The sequence below is a fragment of the Triticum urartu genome, chromosome 3 (assembly GCF_003073215.2).
Source record: "Triticum urartu cultivar G1812 chromosome 3, Tu2.1, whole genome shotgun sequence".
NCBI classification, from domain to species: domain Eukaryota; kingdom Viridiplantae; phylum Streptophyta; class Magnoliopsida; order Poales; family Poaceae; genus Triticum; species Triticum urartu.
In genome coordinates, this window is record NC_053024.1 from 705,234,663 (window position 1) to 705,255,630 (window position 20,968).

The window sequence follows — 20,968 nt, forward strand, 5'->3', positions numbered from 1 at the left end:
GCTCCCCTCTGCTGATGACCTCGGTCGTCGGTGGTGAGGGGTGTCGCCGGATCCACGTGTGTGGGTAGTTTTCGGCCAAAGTAGCTTAGTTTTTAGGTTGTTCATCGTCTTGGCTTCGGCGGCGGCGATGACGGTGCTGAATAAAGTTTTCTCAAATCCTACTCCGACGAGGTGATCGGTCCTATGGTTGGAGATGGATTTGGAATCAAGTTTGTTCAAATAAGGATGGTGCGGCGGCGGCATCCTCGTGGTGGACATGTGTCCTCGGGCCTCGCCATCACGACAGCATTTGCTCCAATGCCGGCGCGGAGTTTGGGAGGTAGTCTAGGAGCGGATGCAGATTGTGGGTCTACATCGGCGGCATCTGGAAGATGGTGGATCTCATGCTGAGTTCATGGTATGTGGATGGCAGGTATGATTTCCTCCTCCGACGTCTTAGTCATGTGGGGGTGTCAGATCTGGAGTTGGATGGCGTGTCTGGGGTGTTGCCTCAGTCTGATTCGTTCGACGGTAATGGTTTCACCTTTGGCGAGCCACCTTGGAGGTCCGCAAAACTGCTTATCAGTGATGGAGCTGTGTCGAGCTCGAGTGGAAAGGTGATCCGTCATTTTTTTTTGTTTGGTGGCCGCTGTGGTGGTGCCAAAGGCAGATGATGAGCGTTGGTGTCAAGCTCAGAAGTTTTCTTGGGTCTTGTTTGCACTCTTACTTCTTAACCGGTGTTCCTTCGTGGAAAGGCTTGTGTTCTGCTATTTTTTTGATTTTTTTTACGGTTGATTATTTTATTGGTTTTGCCAGGTTTGTATGTACATGGTTTGTACTATAATAATCCTTATAATATATATAGATGGATGAGCACATATTATCATAAAAAATGCAAAAAAGAAGATATGTTTGCTCTGCATAGATTTTGTGGCATGCAACGTTGCAAGGCTGAGCCGCTCAGGTGTCCATCCAAACAAACAAAAAACAAACAAACACACCAAACAGTCCAGATATTTCGTTGACAAAATGATGGCGGGTCAGCATCCAAAGTTCCAAACGGCGGCAGCGGAAAGCGGCACCACGTCCGGCCGCTTCGTGTCGCCCCGCGCTTCGCTCCGTATCCAAAGCCACGGACCCGTCCGAGGCCGACGAAGAAAGCGCAAAAGCCCAGCGTTCCACCCGAGTCCTCCGTCAGACCCGTGTGCCTGCCAACAACAACCTCCCTCCCAACACAGCCTCCAGCCGCCGCGCCCTCCCTCCCCCCCAATCCTCGCAATGGCGGCGGCGCCCCCCCAGCCCGCCGCGCCCGCCCCCGCGAGCGGCGGCGACGCGTTCCGCCTGGGCTTCATCGGCGCGGGGAACCTGGCCGAGAGCATCGCGCGCGGCGTCGCGGCGTCGGGCGTCCTCCCGGCCTCCGCCGTCCGCACCGCGCCCCACCGCCGCCCCGAGCGCGGCGCCGCCTTCGCCTCCCTCGGCGCCACCATCCTCGCATCCAACGCCCAGGTCCATCTCCTGCTCCTCCCCCATCTGCTTGACCTCGCCTTCCCCCCTCCCCCTGTACTCGAAGCAGCCAAGCATCTCTGTCTGTCTGTCTGTCACGTGTTCATGCTTGAAAGCCACTCCGTGTCTCACGTGATGATTTTTTTTCCTTCTCGTCTCAGGTTGTCGACGACAGCGATGTGATCGTCATCTCCGTCAAGCCCCAGATTGGTAAGTGTGCTCACTAGTATTTTCATCAGCCCCTGAAGGCAATCAATCAATCACCGATGCTCTCCGGACATGGCATTTGCCAGTTACTCAAAGACTGAAAGCAACCACTGATGCCTCATATTTAACAATTTGGGCTTTTACTTCTGTGCGCTCATGAGATTACCGACATATGAAATTGCAGTCAAGCAGGTTCTGGTTGAGCTCAAGCCCTTGCTGTCTGAAGAAAAGCTTCTGGTCTCCATTGCTGCGGGCATCAAGATGAAAGATTTGCAGGTCAGTCAGTGTGCATTCAGGGTTTACTCAGCTTTCCTTTCTTAACTGGTGATTCAGGGTATTCACTGCATGATATAATTTCTAGCTATATTCCAATCGTGAAGAAGCCAACTGATGCCATGTTTCTGTATATGGGTTGAGCTGGACAAGAAACATCTCGCTTCACGCGAGCTCCTTTTTTCCCCCTGTCTTTAGATTTATTTGCAGTATTAAATCCTGATCTCAGATTGCAATTTTTTAAGTACAACTTACCAAGCTGATACTCCATGTATATAGTTTGCGGAGCTATGACTAGATTTGTAAAGTTCACCTTACCATGTACTCCATTTTCCAAAATAAATGCAGTTACCACGACTAGACGTTTGTAAAATTACCCTCCATAGAAGTACCAAAGTTGAGCCATGCACTATTTTGCCTAAGAATAAGACTACCACTTGAGTTACTTAACATAGTATGACTGTTTTTGTCTTATGGTTTTTTTGCTCTTTTAATCCCAGGATTGGTCTGGTCAGCGCAGAATTATTAGAGTAATGCCAAACACTCCCTCTGCTGTCGGACAAGCAGCATCAGGTAAACATATGCAGATCTGTCTTCTGTAAACTTACTTCCTGTCTTGTAATCTATCAACTACACACATAATGCTGATATCGTGAAGCTATCAGTTGACCAGAATTGTGTGGTGATCTCCCATTAGTGATACCTTGAGAAAAAAGTGAACTCTAATTTCTTTTCTATTTCTAGTGTCTCTAATGAAATAACAAGGTTTACCTAACTGAAATGTCAAGGATTTTACTTTTAGAATCTTCAAAAGTCGGTCTGCTTTATTGATTCATTATTATCTACATATGTAAATTTGAAATTTGAAACGTGCAACACATTATCTACTTTTGTTTTTCCAGTAAAATGGCTACCATTCTGTGATGTTATGAATCTCTATTATTGGTAGAAATTTTATTGCCGGTGGAATTACTAAATGGAGGTAGTATCACTAGAAACATGCCATTTTTTACACATATGTTTCTTGCTGATGTTGTTTCATGTACTTAGTGATGTGTCTGGGAGAGACGGCTACCGAGAATGATGAAAACTGTGTCAGAAGCTTATTTAGTGCCATTGGAAAAGTTTGGACAGCTGAAGAAAAATATTTTGATGCGGTTACTGGCTTGAGGTATGTGACATATTCTATATGAAACTTTAAGGAAGCAATGCCAAGAGTAGGCCATGATTGGCTCAAGAATTAACATGCATTTCCATATATTTGAATACAGTGGTAGTGGTCCGGCCTACATTTTCTTGGCAATAGAGGCCATGGCTGATGGTGGAGTTGCTGCTGGGCTTCCTCGGGATCTTGCTCTTGGTCTTGCAGCTCAGACAGTACGTATCCATTCCATATTCTGTTATTTTACATAGTCCTTTGGACATTATCTTGCATAATTATTAAACTGGGATGTGTATAGTTCCTTTGCGCATTATGATTAATTGCATTTTACCATATCAACAATTATGATGTTCTGATCTCAACTTTGCAGTATCCTGTTTTTGTCATTTGTTGATCTTCTACATTTTCTCATTACCTCTTTTTGTCATATGATCTGTTGTTTAGGTGCTAGGTGCTGCAACCATGGTTAGCGAGACGGGTAAACATCCAGGGCAGCTGAAGGATCAGGTCACTTCCCCTGCAGGAACTACCATAGCTGGTGTTCATGAGCTCGAGAAGGGTTCGTTTCGTGGCACACTGATAAATGCCGTTGTTGCTGCCACAACAAGATGCCGAGAGCTCTCGAAAAATTAGTCCTCTTATAATCTTGGTAGCCATTGTTAGTTTTGCTACAATTCCAGAATAAAATGGTGGACATGATTTATGAGATCTTAATCTCAGACTCCGAACAAGTTATCGATAAATTTTCCTGGTCTAGCTGTGTGATGTTACAAACCTGTGCTTGCATACACAGAAACCAAGTGCTCATCTGACACTCAAGACAACATTAAATCACATCATTTTTGTATGCTCAATCTGTCATCCATTTGGTATTGTCTCTACAAATATGTCATACACGCCCACAATTCGAGACACTACCTTATTATGAACAAAGTTTCCATTACAATCCGGTGTGCATCACCATTTGCTATGACATATATATACAGAGAACTTACAAAGCCTTCAACAGCACCAAAATGTCACATGTAATTGCGAGAATGCCAACGATCTTCCGGAGACCATTTGTCTTCATACCTACCAAGCGAGTACCCCGCAGCAGGTATATCAGCGAGATGCAGGGGATCAGGTTCTATACCATAGTCTGTCAATGGTCGGTGCTCAAGGATCTTGTCATGTTCAGTAACAAAATCTGGAATCTCAACTTCACCCTTTTTGATGTCCCCCCATAGATACTCCAGCCGACTAACATACTTGATTTTCCAATACAACCTGCAATAGACAACCAATATGAGTGAGGAAGTATATACTGAAAGGTGACTGCAGTGTGGCTGCACTAGGAGTGAGCAGTCTTCTACTACCTCCGTACCAAAATATAAGACGTTTTGCTACCAAAATGTCTTAGCATACCAAAACATCTAATATTTTGGTACGGAGGTAATAGTTCTGAGTAAGCAAACTCAGATGATATGAGTTCAACATAAATGGTGTAAAGCAGCAGTATTGTATCTTCCCATCAATACAATATCTAGTCAAGTACACAAGACTGAACAGTAACAAATCAAGAAATGGATGAGTTGATGGTCTCTGCAATTTGTCTATCACAAGTATAGATTACTTCTTATGATTCAGGAACGGCACAACACAACCCTGGAAACCTATTCGGCAAAATTATTCACAAACCAGAGAAGGTAAACAAAAACCATAATGCTTGTATACAATTATTTACTAGTTTCCTTATGTTGTTGGAAGCAAGCTCCTTGTGAAATGGTATGCAAGTTTTCTGGCTATCATTGTAAAACAACTCCACATATTTGAGCATTTTTAATGATCAAGAAATGCATGAGAGAAAACTGACCCTCCGCTTAAGAAGAGCCTGCCTAGCGTGGCCATGGCGAGCCAGGAATAAAGCCCAGGATGAAGGAAGTAGAATATTTGCAGCCTTTCCTTGTATTCAGCTGGAAGTTCTTCATAAATCCCCCTCAAGATTGTCATTCCAGGATTGTTATCATCTGATTGTACAGTGGTGTGTACGTACAAGATGCAGAATGGACCCTCTGGCAACTCGGTGCGGAGCTTGTGAAACACATACCTCTTCAGACGTCCACCATCTATAACAGGAGCTGGAATACCAAAAGAAAATGCCATGTGAGTGTTACAGGGAGTGGCAGGAACTAATATAACATTAGCGGCAGAGCTTGTAGTATTGGAACATCAAGTGTGTAGTAGAAGTTGTGAAGCTCCCTTGGTAGCTATATTTGTCAAATGGTGATCGTGTCTGTGAGCTGATTTTGGGAAACAATGCTAACTGTCGACTGAATCAATTATCCAATGGGAAGTTAGGCCAATATGACATGGAAAGGATCCATCCACTACTAGAAAATAAGCTACATACAAACTGGTATGCTAGTTTCCTTATAAAATGGTATGCTCGAGTTTGCCAACTGATTTTTAAGAAATAATACTAGCTCCATCCCAAATTATTTGTCGCAGAAATGGATGTAAACAAATACGTCTACATACATCCATTTCTGAGACAAGTAATTTAGGACGGAGGGAAACTAATTTGCAGTACTGAATCTGTTATCAAACCTGATACTACACCACTAGCAAAGAAGCCACATACATAGCAGATTACCAACGAAATGAACACTCATGAAACGTGCATCTCTATCATCCAGAATTTTTCAATTTTGACAATTAATCACAATAGAATGGCTAATTGCTGAGACATAGATATGCTTTAATCCTAGGTGCAGCATGCATTTTCTACTAACCGCAACGGCTTCACTGATTAATGATTCGCATCAAACCTTAACGCACACCAGCAGTCTGCCAACTGATTTTGAGAAATAATACTAATTTGCAGTATTGAATCTATTACCAAACCAGAAACTAGATCAACAGGGGATGGTACCACTAGCAAAGAAGCCACATACACAGCAGATTACTATCGAAATGAACGTGCATCTCCAACATCCAGATTTTTTCAATTTTGAAAACCAATCATAATAGAATGGCTAATTGCTGATATGCTGAAATCCTCAGTGTAGCATGCATTTTCTACTCTATACCTACTCGAGAATGCAGAGCTAACAGCAAAGAATTCGTCGAATGACTCGCACCAAACCCTAGACGCGCACCAGCAATCCCCAAATACCACCCGATAAATCCCAGGATGAGGAGAGGACGGAAAGTAAAGGGAGGTGTTTGGCGCACCGGGGAAGAACTTGCCGACGACCCGGACGACGGGCCGGCCGGATCTGTCCGCGCCCTGCACGCGGACGACCTGGAGCTCCTCGAGGTCGGAGAAGTCGTCGCCGAGGTCGGGGACGCAGTCGTGCCACTCCTCGCGGTCGGCGGGGGAGGTGAGGAGCGCCGCGCCGGCGTCCACCGCGAAGTCGGACCCTATCACCATCACGGAGAAGTCGCTCCCGCCGCCGCCGCTGCCGCCCGAGCCCGATGCGCGCGCCATGGCCGCCACTCCTGCTTCAGAGTCCCGAGAGCCCAGTTCGGCATGTGGTGCGGTGCGGTATGTGTCCACGCCGGCAACACACCACTAGCCCACAGAAATTTTATGGGCTGGCTTAGGCCCATGTAATATTACGAAATCCCCCCTTGGTATATGTATGTGTATGTTTGTCTTTGTCTCAGGAAAAAAAAAGTGAATGTTGATCTGAAAAACAAAAATGAAGACCAAATAATAATTAACAAGTACTCCTTCGTGAGCCCTCCCAAGGGTCATCTGGGTTGGGTTAGGAGTGTAACACTTGTCGCGCTCTCAGTCGCCGCCACATGTCGCGCTGTAGTCAATCCCTTTGGACTTTGTTCTTTTATTTTTCTCTACACATTTTCAGCTTTTATATTTTTTTTGTTTTTATGGCTTCTTGGCTTTCCCAAGCTTTTGGGGAAAAAATATCAAAATTTGCTTTTTTGCGTGGCAAAATGTGGTGGTTTTTTTCTGCAAGCGGCACACATTTACTTCTCGTGAAGGCAACGATTTGCTTGCACTCGCAAAAGTACAAAAATATGTTTTCTTTTTTTTCTTCCACCAGAGGTAAGAATTTACTTCTCATGGAGACACATATTTGCTTCCCGAAGAGCCATGGTTGTGCCTCTGAGAAAAGGAAAATAAAAGTGTTTTTTTTCGCGAGAGGCACGGACTTACTCCTTGTGGAGGCACGGATTTGCTTCCGCGCACGACTGTGCTTCTCAGAAAAGGAAAAAAAAGTTTTCCGTCGTGCCTCTCGGAAAGAAAAAAATGCGCTTCCTAATCGGGTTTTTTCGTATGGATATTTTTCATGAAAAGAAAAGTTCATCGAAACCTATCAACATGTGATATAATTTTGAATATCTCGTCGTGAGGAATTCAATGGTCAAAACGATTCGAGATTTGAAGATGCGGTTTGACAGATAAAACATTTTGAATAAACGAATATATGAAAAAAGGAAAATTCGAAGATTGCGACAAGTGATACGCATGCAATGTATACTTGCCATAATCTGAGAAGGTGGGAGTGATCTTTACAATACTTCTTAATTAGTGATTTCAAAAAAAAATGTATGTGTATGTTGCACTCCCATAGGCGGTAGCAATTCTCACTGATTGCGAGCAATAGACGAGCACGCTTTTGGCCGGCCCAAATCGGGTGCCATAGAGAGAGGCTTCTAGGCACTATATTCTTTATTTTTGTGTGTTCCTGTGCTGGTTTTAATTTTTGGATTTTAGATTTTCTTTGTGTTCTTTACCAGTTGTGTTTGGTTCTCTTTTATATTAATTTTCCTTTATTTATATGTTTAATATATTTTAATGAATACATCACATTTTTTATACACATTGAACAATTTTAAATACATGTTTAAAAAAATTCAAATACGTGGTAACTTTTTTCAAAGATACGTCGAATATTATTTCAATTACATGATTTTTAAACTACAAGAACATTTATCGAAATTTCTTAAAAAATCAACGAACATTTTTTTTTGAAAATTTCACAAACAACTTTTTGAATGGTGCAAAACATTTTTCTGAACTAAATGAATATTTTTTGAATGGTAAACAACATTATCTTAAACCACGTGAACACTTTACATTGCATGGACTTTTTTAGAATGGTAGAATTTTTTTTAAAGTATGTAAACATTTTTAACATTGTTTGAATAATGTCGGGAGCAATTTTTTGGAAGGTGTAGACATACTTTAAGGGGCATGCTCAGCCGGCTTGTGAGCTGTTAGATTTGACGCATCGAGAGGTTGATTGTCACCCAGTGGCGAAGCTAGATACAGGCTACGCCTGGGGTGTGCTATGTTGAGTGATAAACTTTGATAATTTTCTATACTTTGTATGATGGAATTAGAAGGAAAGTTGTTACTAGGCGTGGGGCTATAACCCTAACTGCGCCAGACCTGTCTCCGCCACAGTCACCACCGTCGACCACCGCAACATGCCAACATAGGTTTTGTTGTGGGGTTTTTTTGTAGAACAGATATCTTGTTGAAGAATTTATTTACAACATATATATTCTTGCTTTTTTTTGCAACTGACGTTTTGTTGCAGACATTTTTAGCTTTATTTTGCAAAAGCCGTCTTGCTGTAGATTTTTTTTTGCAACAACCATCTTGTTGCATTTTGTTTTTAGAATTTTTATGCAACAACCGTTTTATTGCAGATTTTTTGGTAACATAGATCTTGTTGCAAGATTGTTTTTACAAAACGATGCCGTGTCACAACAGAGTATTCGTTCGCCATCGAGATTTGCAATAGCATTGTCGTTACAGAAACAAGTGTCTGCGCCTTCATGCTGCGCAACGGCGATTCTATGTGTAAGCTGTGGGGTCAGCCGACCCCACAGCTTTTTTGAAAACTAGACTAGATTTACTGTTCATCCTGAAGAAAAATGTCTAAAAAAAATCATTGACCCCACAGACTTATGAGGCTAGAGACGCCACTGATGCTGCGGGAGCAGCTGCTGCAGCGCCAGACCTCGGGGTCGGCACACGGGCGTTGTGGGGTACGAGGCGAGAATGGAGGGTGATGGCACGAGGAGATCCCGGTAAGTGGCGCAAAGGGAAAGAAGTTCGGTAAGGTCAGCTGGCGGCTTGCAATCAATGATATCAGCTCAGAGCAAGTACAATAATGGGCTTTTATAGCTCGCTTACATGGTACTTTTGTCTATATGAAGGAGGGAGACATGAAAAATTGGCGGGAGTGGACTCTTATGTAAGAGAGCATATGAGAGTGGACTCTTAGTGCTTGGTGAATGCTAGGTATTTTTTTAGAAGATTGGTAGTGTTTATATGCACATTAGCCTGATCCCATGGATCGATCAGCCAGAAATAGCGACCACTATCAAGCGACACGCGCTTCGAGCTAAACAAATGAGCATCCTAATCGTAAGCCCTACTCTCATGTACACAAATATTACATCACTAAACATCTTCCTTTGTTTCCTGAATCTCCTTGATCACCACACTGTCATGTAGGTGCGACGAGCTTCACTGCTAATCACCCTCACCAGTCACCACTGTGGCACTGTTTTCCGAGCCTGGACGGCCGGCCAACGCGAGAGCTTGGGAGCACGCCCAAGCTTCAAGCGTCGCCGGTTCCACATTAATCTTCAATTGGACCTTCGCAATTTCTCGATCCGTCGCGGTACCACCCTGGCCAATGGGTTCCAATTGGGCGGACGGATCAGGCCATCTTGGCGGCGAAGCCGGCGGCCATCATGACCTTGAACTCGTCGAAGGAGATGAGGCCGTCGCCGTTCTTGTCGACGCCCTCGATCATGCGCCGGCACTGCTGCACCGTGGCCTTCTCGCCGAGGCCGTGGAGCACGCGCGCCAGCTCCGCGGCCGAGATGTCGCCGCTGCCGTCCGCGTCGAACACCTTGAAGGCGAGCCGCAGGTCCTCCTCGTCGTCGCCGGGCGCCGTGGCGTTGAGCGCCGCGAACTCCTCCAGGCTGATGAAGCCGTCGCCGTCCGCGTCCGCCTCAGCCATCATGCGGGTCAGCTCGTCCTCGGTGGCCGCGTGGCCCAGGCTCTCGAAGAGGGCGGCCAGCTCCGGCCGCGAGATCCGGCCGTCGCCGTTGGCGTCGAACTTGCGGAAGACCCGCTCCATCTCCTCCTCCGGCGACCGCGCCGGGGACCCGATGGCCTGCCGGCTCTCCTCCTGCTGCTCCTCCCGGGGAGGAGTCGTCGGCGGCGACGCGGAGCGCGACTTGGAGGAGGAGCGGCGGCGGAACAGGGCCGGCATCTTCATCTTGCCCATCGCCGTCGACGTCTACTTAGCGGCGCTAGCAACGAGGAAACTCTTCTTGGCTTTGGTTCGATCGATGGCGTGCTCTGCGGTGGTTGCAGGTTGGTTCCAGAGGGAGACGTGGTGTATTTATAGACAGAGGAGGAGGAGCCACCATTGGAGGGAGGAAGGAGCGGAGGAAGGTGCGCGTGGTCTCTGACGGTGGGCCCGTTGTGGACAGTGAGAGGGGAGGCCGGGTCCCGCACACGTCGTTTACATCGCGGATTACCGGATTACGCCAACGGCCGTGATGGCCGTGTCCGCGACTCATCCCCTTCTTGTGTTGTGGAATTCTTTTCGGATCCGCACGGGCAGCTTAACTCCGGCGAAAGTTTCAAAGAGAGAAAAAAAACTGACTCCGGCGAATGTTGGTCCTCGTCTCGACCCATGACCGGCGAGAACGCTCGGTCCATGGCCGATAGTTTGCCACGCTTCATTTGTGGTTCGGTGCGTAGCCAATAGTTCGCCACGCTTCATTCCTGGCAATCCACAAACTTGATGGATAAATTAGTCAACACAAGTGCGGCAACATTTGAGGAAAATGTGAGGATAGCATGTCAATAATATTCCTTCAAAAAAGCATGCTAGAGGATCTGCAGCCGCATACGCTAAATCTGTCCTCACAAATGTTCGCGGATGCATCCACACGCGTCTGCGGACTGTAACCGGTCACACCTTAATTTTTTCGTTTCCACACCCCGGATACCTCAATTATGAATCCTCAAATCCATACAATTTTCTTCTTAATGAACACACATATCTCGTGTTGGTTACTTGAGAGAATAATCTGACACACTTGCGGAAAAGTTTAGCGCGAAGAAATGAACATGTTGTTACGCTTCTCGCTCTGACATTCCTGGATTCCACACGTCACATTTATTATGGTATGTTAGAGTATCTACAAGCACACATCACACATCTGGGCCTCTATACGGCTATGAACAACACCCGATCGTTTCTCGAATGTCCGCTTCCACATCCATATCCCCCATATGCAACCCTTGAATTCCATGCAATGCATGCAATGCGAATAACACAACGTAGATCAACATATACATAGTATTCACATCTAGGACCCGCCATAGCAAGTTTGACATTAACAAGTTCGACATATCTACATTAAAAAATACGATAGCAAACTAAGAGGGGATTTCGGGTATCACTACCTCCTCGCCAGACCCTTCCCCTTAGCGTCTCTAGAGGCGGAGCCATTCCCCAAACCAGAGGGGATGACAGAGAGACGTCGGGCAGCATGGGCTTGCTCCTTAGCGAGGCACATGGCTCTCGTCGCATCGCCGGCCTTCTTCCGAGTGAGCCATTCGGACTCCTCGATGGCTGGCCGCATTGACGCGGCAGCTTTGCAACGGCGGGCGTCTGTCTTGGCCAAGGTGAAGGATCGGTGGAGCACTTCATTGAGGAGCTTCTCCTCCAAGTCCGAGGGCACCTGGACGGCCTTGGTCTGGTAAGACCCACATCCGGAATGGCTGGATGTGGCCTCCGCCGCTCTCTGCCGGGCGCAGCGAGGCTCCCTTGCCTCCGATTGCGGTGACGCAGACGACACGTGCTTGGTAGTGCGTGCACGAGCACCCACCGCCGGCCCGGGGTGGGGGGGTGGGGAGCAGCTTCCGAAGGGGGCGACCACGAAGCACGACAAGTCAGGGCCGAGTGGACAAGTCGACATGGTCGACCGCACAGCTTGCCCGCTGGGCCACCGGGGATAGCGTGGTGCTCAAGCTTCTGCCGTTGTCCAGCCGCGATCGAGGATGGGCAATGCAGAGCACGAGCTCGTCATCTTCTAGGGCTAAGCTTCCAGAGTCCTCATTCAAGAGCCCGTCCTAGTCGATGGAGCCAGATACACTGTTGTAGTCGGGCATGCTGGAGGGAGGGGAGAAAATGGGCAGTGGAATCGAAGCCATCGATATTCGAGAAGGGTGGACTGTTAGGCTTTGGTCTAGGGTGGGGTGGGCTAGAGAGGACCGGATCCGATATGGCGGTCGCTTCCGGACTACACCGCATATGGCCTAGGTAGGGGGGGGGGGGGTACCGGACGGCTCGAACGTATAGGAACGGTGTGAGGGGTCCGCTTGAGTGGCAAAATCGTGACTGGATAGTGACCAAAAACATGTTCGAAAATTATACCAGTGGATTCACATGTGGGATGTGGCATATACTTGCTCTATCCCATAATGTAAGACGTTGTTGGAACTACATCAATGTCAGAAAACGTCTTACATTATATGACAGATGGAGTACCTCATATTTTGTTTGTCAAGTTAAGATATCTTTTCTAATTTTCCTTGAAAAAAAGTGTTCATTTGTAAATATGTACGTTCCTTATCTGAACGGATGTAGTGTTTTTTTGCAGTGGGGCGGTGAGGAGCAGTACTTGTGTCCAATAAAACACCCAGAAATCACACAAACGGCGTGACTTGAACACCGAGTCACGTGCAAGATGTACTACTTGCTGCTCCTAACAAGATACGAGGACACACCTAACATGAAAAAGGCAGTACCCGAAAACCATGCTATGCGCATGACTGTGTCGACCACGGTAGTATCATCCACGCGCAAATGTTCATGTGGGTACGGGTACATGGCAAGAAAAGCATTTCTTGCGGTGGTGGTGCACGTTTAATTCCCCCATTAGTCCATAGACCTTCCGTGCTGTACCCTGCGTGCTCTGTTAGGTTGCTTTAGTTGCTCCTGCTAAGTATACTAGCATGAATGTATATAGCACAAAATGTTTGGCACCCAGATAGAGCGCTCGTGTAGAATTGCTCTTTCCGGCCGCAACCATTTTATGGGCTCGTCACGACGTGCTTTGCACTTGGGTCACGTGCACGCAGTCTGCACCGTAGACTCGTCAGAGCTAGCTATAGCTATAGCTCAACTGGGTGCCCAACTTTCTATTAACATCTTCCATCTGTTTACCCAAATTACTTGTCATGGTTTTAGTTGATTTAAAGTATTTTGTAATGAAGGTAGTTTTTTTTTTCGCGTTCTGTAATGGAGGTAGTATTGATCTGCTTGACATTTTTTGCAAATGCATTAAACTCCAACCGGCCGATCCAAACAGACGCACGATTTGACCGCTTTTTCTTCGTTTGGGTCGGCCGCACAGACACTCATGTCCGTTTTTCTAGTTGGCGCGTGCACCCAACGCTGGCCCTACCCATATTTTGTAAACGCGGATTTGAAAAACAATCATGATCAAAGTTATAACATATTTAAACATAAAAACCGGTCAACCGCCGGCCAAAATCCACATAAATTAAACATAAAAAAGTCTGCACCGCCGCGCGCTGCCCTAGGCGTCCTCTTCGTCCGACCCGGGGCCGGTGAGGTCGACCAGCTCCAGCGGCGCGCCGGCCCAAGGGAATGCCGCCTCCCAGGCCCGGGCCACGTCGTCGCCCCGATGTGGATCAAGATGTCAGTCGTGCGGCAGGGAGAAGTTAGGGTACGTAGCGGTTGCCAGTACTGCCAGTGCCACCGCGCCGGTGGCGGCAGAGAAGGAAGCACGCAGGACGAGCTGGCGCCGAGGGTGAGCTTCCCCTTGCTCTTGCTCGAGCCGTCGAAGAAACCCATCACGCTAGGATTTGCTTGTTGCCGGCGAGGGAGCACGTGGGGGCTAGATGTGGACGGGAAGTGGAAGAGCCCCCCCCCCCTCGCGCACGCGTGGATTAAAAAAGGGCGGCCTCCCGTAGCTTCCACTCGCTGACACGTGGGCCCTCGATAAAAATGACCGCGTGTGGTTGTTGGCTGGCAGACATGTGGGGCCGTGGCAGACATCAAGAGGACGCATGACGTGTTGCCTTCGCGTCTCTGCCGACGCAAAATTTAGGCCTGAAATGCGTCACCGTGAAGCGGATGTGTTTTGGGTTTGGATCGGCATGATGGGCCAGCGTTTTTGTTCGCTTCGATCAAAATAGACATGGGCGATGAAATAGGTTGGCCGGTTGAAGTTGTTCTTATTGTCGGCGTTCCTGCGTATGTAGGCTTACCTTTCTTTTCGTATGTAAACAAACACCATTTCAAATGAATTTGTGATTCCAAAGTCAGCGGGCCATGCTGTGTCTGCTGTCACTGAAAAGAGAGGGACAGCTTGCAATGCATTGCCCCAAAAGCGAAGTCCAGCTTAATCTCGTCTGTGCAAGCATTTGTTGTAAGCAATCCCCTCCACGAACACCAATACATACCGGATAAGTAGATTAGAAAAGGCCAGGCATCGTTTGTACGTACTCTCTCTCCGTTTCTAGAGATTTCACCATGAACTACATACAGATGCATATAAACATATTTTAAAATATAGATTCATTTATTTTGTTTCGTATATAGGCTTTTATTGAAATCTCTAAAAAGATTTTATATTTAGAAACAGGGGCGGAGACAGGGAGGGGCGAGCAGGGGTCAGACCCCTGCCAATCGCTCGCCCCCCTCAACGATTCGTACCAGGTAGTGTATATGTACTTATATGCCTAACGGCCGCAGCTAATTGCGTAATTAGCCCATGCTGTATTATACAAATAATTACTGAATCAACAACGAAGTAGAGAAGCCCAATAGCCCATAACCCAATAACTCATGTACGGGTTGTGGCTGGCCATTATTTTGCCACGGCCAGTGTCTAATCTACCATATCGATCGATTGATATATGCAACCTACGGACGTGTTCTGCACTTTTGCTAGGGCATTCGCTGGCATCGTCCCCGCCGCCGCTCACTGTCAGCGTATCCTGCTAGGGGCTAGGGTGTTTGCTTGCCTCTGGCTGCTACTCACCAGGGCAACAACACCATCCACCGTTGTCGACGCACAGACACGTCTAGACGTAGGCGGATCAAATACGGCAAGATGTTGGGTGAGCAGAACAGATGCAGGCACACAAGACGCTACTAGCTTATACTGTAGATATTAGTTACTATTACCATTGTTCTAAAATAATTATAGTTTACATTTGTCGTTAGTGAAACTTGTTTAATTTTAATCAAATTTATAGAAAAATATCATAAGATCTATTCCCCACGTCCCACAATAGACGTTATTTCAAGCAACGTCTTATATTATGGGACGGAAAGACTACAACGATAAATATACATAGCATGACCCTAAAAAAATATACATAGCATAAATATTTTCTAAAGATTAGAATTTCCAGGTATTGATATATTTTTTGCAAACTTGGTCAAACTTGAAGAAGTTTGACTTACAACAAACCTAAAACTCAAATTATTTCAGAAATGATGGGGATAGATTTTTTAATATGAATTATGACCTTAATTTTCTAACTAATGTTTGATATAGAACAGTAAATTAGTCTAGTAATTATGTACTTTGTCCCATCCAAATTAGTTGTCATTCAAAGGGATGTATAGAAATGCGTCTAGATACACCCGTTTCAACGAAAATTAATATGGATCGGAGGAAGTATCTTTTTTATAGTAGTCAAATATGAAGTGAAAGCCACCAACAACTAATGGGGTAAATACTTTTTCCCACCAATTGCTTCATCTTCAAGCTCCAACATTCTTGCCTAGAATTATCATATTTTTTGGTACTTCCAAAAAAAATTATGCCTTATCAGTGACGCTATCAGGAGACTGATTATACTGTAATATACCATCTTTTATGTCTAGAATTTTGCGTTGCCCCCCTCATGTTCAAATTCTGGCTCCGGCCCCTGTTTAGAAACGGAGAAAGTATATAATAATAAATAAAAGCATAGATAGACGGAATGATTGGCGTTGACATGGGACTGCAGTGATCGGCCATGTTCACGGAGACACTGATACTTTGACTTTGGAGAGAATGTACATTGCTTAGCAGATAAATATTGGAGAGCATATCCCAGCAGATCGATTGACGATGCATGGAGTAGGATGCCGGCGAGAGCACGCACACGTACGGCGTTCGACCGGAGACGCACCGCGCCGTCCGCAGTATAGCTACAGCTATCGTGCCTAACGTAACGGCGACGCGCCGCACGCTGGGAGCCGAAGCTGTAAACCGTTACGGCCCGGGGGCCCACCTCACCTGCGCCGCTCTCCGTGATCGAGGGAAGGAAGCAGCAGAGCCGTTGGAGTAAAGAAAAGGAAAGGAGGAGGAAAGCGCGTGATGGAAAGGCGCGTACTACTAGTACCTGCCTGCGTACCTCGCTTGCGTTGGCATCTGCTCTGCGCTGTCGCCGGGCCCGGGCCGGCCGGCGATTCACTTCGCTTCCCGTTTTATTTTCCCTTGCATTGGTGTACGTGCGCGCGCGCCCGTGTGCGGTTATGCATGCTCCGCTCCGTCGCTGTCGCTCGCTCGCCCGGCTCCGGGGACCCGCCGTCGACGGGCAGCGAGCCTGCGGGTGGGCCGTCGTGCATGGCGCACCACACGGTCGGTATTTGCGCGCACTGCCCCGGCCCCTCCCTTGCTAGGAACTTTGCGGTGCACAGCAATCAATGAGGAGGAAGGAACCTGTCTCTTTAGCACGCACTTTCCTCTGCCAGCTGGAGTAAGTATAGGGCAACTCCAACGCTCTCCATCAAAACATTCATAAATGTCGGGACAATGCTCGTCAAAGCAAGTATAATAAGCTGATGTAAGTCGGTTGTAAGGCCAACTCCATCGCGTGACCCGTCCGTGACCCATCCAGTCTGTTTTTATCCGTTTGAGGTAAAATACGACCCAACGGTAATACCCAAACGAACAGAGTGGTCTTTTGGACACTTTTTTTGTCCCGCTCAACCCCAAACCTAGAGCAAACTTGGTCCAAGAATGCTCCCGAACGGACAGAAAACAGACGCTCTCCTCACCTCTCTGGTCCGCTCCCCTCCCCCCCTGTCTGCCCTCTGGCCCACAAATCAGTGAGACGAGTGTGGCCTGCGAGGCCAGCGGCGATGCCACCGGCGCAGGACGCAGCTGCAGGGCGGGGCGGGACTGGCGAGCTCGGGTTGAGGCAGGGGCATGCGGCGGCGGCGAGCTCGGGGCGGAGCTTGGGTGCGAGCGCGCAGCACGACAAGCTCGGGGTGCACTAGTAGAAAAAGGGTCAAACATGAACCATATTAGTGCCGGTTTGTATTTGAGCCGGTACTAATGGTACCATTAGTGCCGGTTCGAACGGATTTGCATTAATGCCGGTTCGTGTTGAACCTTTAGTACCGGTTCGTGGCACGAACCGGCACTAAAGGGGTGGTGGCAGGCTGGCGTCAGGCCGGGGCCCCACGATCACCTTTAGTACCGGTTCGTGCCACGAACCGGTACTAAAGGTCCCATTTTCAAACTCTACCCCCCCCCCCCGTGGATCGCCTTTTCAGTTTTAAAAAAAATAAAATAAAATAATGGAAATGTCAAAAAAATAAAAGAAAATAAGTTTCTCATGTGATATGTGGTCTAGTTGTTGGGAAAATTTGCAAATGTGAATTTTGACTTTATTTGCAAAATCTCTCTGAATTTGTAAAAATGGGCATAACTTTTGCATACTAACTCGGATGAAAAAGTTTTTTATATGAAAAATCATCTACTCGAAAAGTTACATCCGAATTTAACCGGGGAACCACGTTAAACATTTGCAAAATCCTCAAAAACCTAATAGAAAAAAGGTTACGGGGCTTTTAAGATCTAGAGTGGAAAAAATTGAAAAATATTCAAACAATGGGCAAACTGTGGTCAAACAATGGTCAAACTAATTATTCTAGAATATTAGTGTTACTAAATAATTATTTTAGTTATTTCAATTTTGGTCAAACTGTGGTCAAACTGTGTCAAACAATGGTCAAACTGTGTCAAACAATGGTCAAACTAATTATTCAAGAAATATTAGTGTTACTAAATAATTATTGTTTTTCAAAATAATAGTTTCAAACTCAAACAGTGAAATGTGTCACTTCATGCTCAAGCAAAATTCCTGAAGGTTAATAGGATTGACATCTTACTATTGTCAGGAAAACAACAAGTGCAGACTCGGAAACGAAGGAGAATAGAACCTGAAAGTTAAGCGTGCTCGGGCGTGAAAGTTAGATGATTTGGAATGAGTGATCCACACTTGAGCAGTTAAGAGAGGTGATTAGAGACTAAATCATCAAATAATTCAGAAAAAAAAAAACAAATTTCCAAAATTTAAAAAAAAAAATTCAAAAAAAAAACCTTTAGTACCGGTTGGTAACACCAACCGGTACTAAAGGTCCCCCGTACCAGGGCGCGAGCTCACGCCATGTGGTGGCACTTTAGCGCTGGTTCGTGCCGAACCGGTACTAAAGGGGGGGCCTTTAGTGCCGGTTCCCATAACCGGCACTAAAGGCCCTTAACAAACCGGTACTAATGGTCCGTTTTCTACTAGTGGTGGAGCAGCGGCGCGTGCGCGGCGGGGTCGCGGGGAACTGGGATCAGGGCCGGCGCATGCGTGGGGCGCGGCCGGGGCTGGGCGGCGGCAGGGCGTGGCGAGGCTGGGTTGGGCGGCGCGCGCTGCGGGGCGCGGGCGGCGCGCGCGGGGGCGGTGCGCGGGTGCAGGGCAGGGGCGGGGCGCGGGTGCAGGGCGGGGGTGCAGCGGCCGGCGCACGCTGGAGCAGGGCGGGGGCGCAGCGCCCGGTGGGCCGGCGGCGCGCTCGAGCGCGGGCGGGGGCGCGGAGGCCGCATGACGGGGCGGCGGCGAGCTCGAGCGCGGGCGGGGCGGGGCGCGGCGCGGCCATGCGCGGGGCGGGCGTGCGGACACGACGGGGCAAGCTCCGGCGAAGCGCGGGCACGACGTGGGCGACCTCTGGCGAGCCAAAGGGCGCGACGGACAGTTTGGAATCCGAGAGTCCTTCTGCGCGTTGGGTGCAGATGCCCCATACGCCTGTCCGCCTTCCGGACGTCCGCCAAATCGCATCCCAAACGGACAAAAACGGACGTCCGGATGGGTCACGGATGGGTCATGCGGTGGAGTTGGCCTAAGGACTTAAATATTATATTATTGAAAAAGTTGGAAGAGAGAAAAAAAGAAGAGAGAAGAGAAGCGAGCTGTAGACTTACAGCCGGCTGTAGCACGAGCTTAAGCTTTGTGAAAGTGGATGTTAGGCCATATGTTGATAAAGTAGTACTTTCTTATAACCAATTATTATACATGTTAGCTATTACAATGACTATAAATAACATAGCAACATGTTATAGCAAGCAGTTGGCTATATTATTAACCATGCTCTTATGCCATCCAACGTTATGCATCAATATTCGCGACATGGTCCAGAAGCCTAAAATCCACAAAGACCGCAAGCAAAGCCGGGAAAGCTTTGCTGGCGTCCAGACAGCCGCTATGTAGGCATTTGACACCCAACACGCGCCGTGCTGACACGCCCAACCTCCCTCTAAACCCTGATGATCTAGTCGGCGGCGACCTTCCCGTAACCCTCTCCTCTTGTGCTCTCGAAACCATCAACCTCTGACTCTCCTCCGTCGACGATGACACTGTCGCACTGTGTCCGTCTCTAGGTCACTCCTAGCCCAGTCTTTACTAGCGGAGCTACCCAAAATTTGTTGTGCGGGCCACAGGGAACAATGCCAAAAAAAATCACAAAATAATTGCTCTTAAAGCCCAGCTTTCCGTCCACTCCTTTTTGTTTTTCTCTTGGATAGGACAGGCCAAGGCACAGTTTTGCCTGCATGTAGCTCTGCCCCTGCCGGTCTTACCGGCGTCCCGATGCCTCGTTGCCGCCCCCACCCGGCGCCCACATCCCGGCCTCGGGCGCTAGGCAAAGTCGACTGTTTTCGAGTTGCATTTTCAGACATAATAAGCAAAACTGATTAGTTTGTCGTACTCGAGGCTAGCAAGCATGGTTAGTACTGAAGTATGTATATAGTACTGTATAGCAGTGTTACGAAATCTCAGTCGATACTATATTTGTAAGATCTTGTATTAAGATCCGTAAAAAATTTACTTTTTTTACATGTTATGTCATTTGACTGAGACTTGATTAAGTCCCAGTCGGATGTGACCTAGCGACAATCACACGTACGCGATCACAATTCACGACATAGTGCACAACTACTAGATGACGTCAATATATGCAGCGTCCGGCACTCGGGCGCGGATGGTTAACACCGCTGCCTGGCCATGGCTCCTTTGCCGGCCGGTGAGCTGGGCTGATTTCTCGGACGGTCCCTGCGTGCAGCTAGCTTGCCCACAGCTGCATCCGATTCCGATCGACCGAGAACAAAATCGCAACCAATGCATGAACGAACGGAACCGGATCGAATCGAGAATCGAAATCCCCGAGCTAGCTCCATGACCATGCACGCACATCGGCACATTGCCGCAGCTAATCGCCGCCACGAGCTAGCGAACCCCGCCTGAAGCGTTCGGCGCCGTCCGTCGCGTTGAGTGCGTGGTGACCGCAGGCCGGGGCCGGGAGCGCGGCGGAGCACGTAGCATTGTGCGTGCGTCGTTGTCCGGCGACGGTGTGGTCATTCCACGTGCGACTGTCCAGCTGGGCTTGGGCTAGCTCCAAGAAGTGGCTGAGCTTGCCCACGCTCACGTCGCGTCAGGCCAAGTGAGGACCGAGTCGGTGGTCTGGTCAGTCTCTGGTGGGACAGCCGGGCCGG

At 47.8% G+C, this 20,968-nt stretch overlaps 3 protein-coding genes across 3 annotated transcripts; 1 reads left to right on the plus strand and 2 right to left on the minus strand.

Moving 5' to 3' along the window:
- The first annotated feature begins 1,143 nt into the window (after window positions 1-1,143).
- On the plus strand, window positions 1,144-3,880 carry LOC125546055 (pyrroline-5-carboxylate reductase). The gene is made up of 7 exons (XM_048710176.1): window positions 1,144-1,485; window positions 1,644-1,692; window positions 1,874-1,965; window positions 2,463-2,535; window positions 3,013-3,133; window positions 3,234-3,339; window positions 3,569-3,880. The coding sequence occupies exons 1-7, from the start codon at window positions 1,258-1,260 to the stop codon at window positions 3,755-3,757; spliced, it is 858 nt and encodes a 285-aa protein (XP_048566133.1). The 5' UTR covers window positions 1,144-1,257; the 3' UTR covers window positions 3,758-3,880.
- A 67-nt stretch (window positions 3,881-3,947) lies between these two features.
- LOC125546056 (protein GDAP2 homolog) lies at window positions 3,948-6,662 on the minus strand. The gene is made up of 3 exons (XM_048710177.1): window positions 6,341-6,662; window positions 4,980-5,244; window positions 3,948-4,393 (listed from the first exon to the last, which is right to left on the minus strand). Exons 1-3 carry the CDS (start codon window positions 6,594-6,596, stop codon window positions 4,144-4,146), a joined length of 771 nt encoding a protein of 256 aa, XP_048566134.1. The 5' UTR covers window positions 6,597-6,662; the 3' UTR covers window positions 3,948-4,143.
- Window positions 6,663-9,375: 2,713 nt separating this feature from the next.
- LOC125546057 (probable calcium-binding protein CML10) lies at window positions 9,376-10,496 on the minus strand. Its single transcript, XM_048710179.1, has one exon. The coding sequence runs from the start codon at window positions 10,387-10,389 to the stop codon at window positions 9,814-9,816; it is 576 nt and encodes a 191-aa protein (XP_048566136.1). The 5' UTR covers window positions 10,390-10,496; the 3' UTR covers window positions 9,376-9,813.
- Window positions 10,497-20,968: the final 10,472 nt, after the last annotated feature.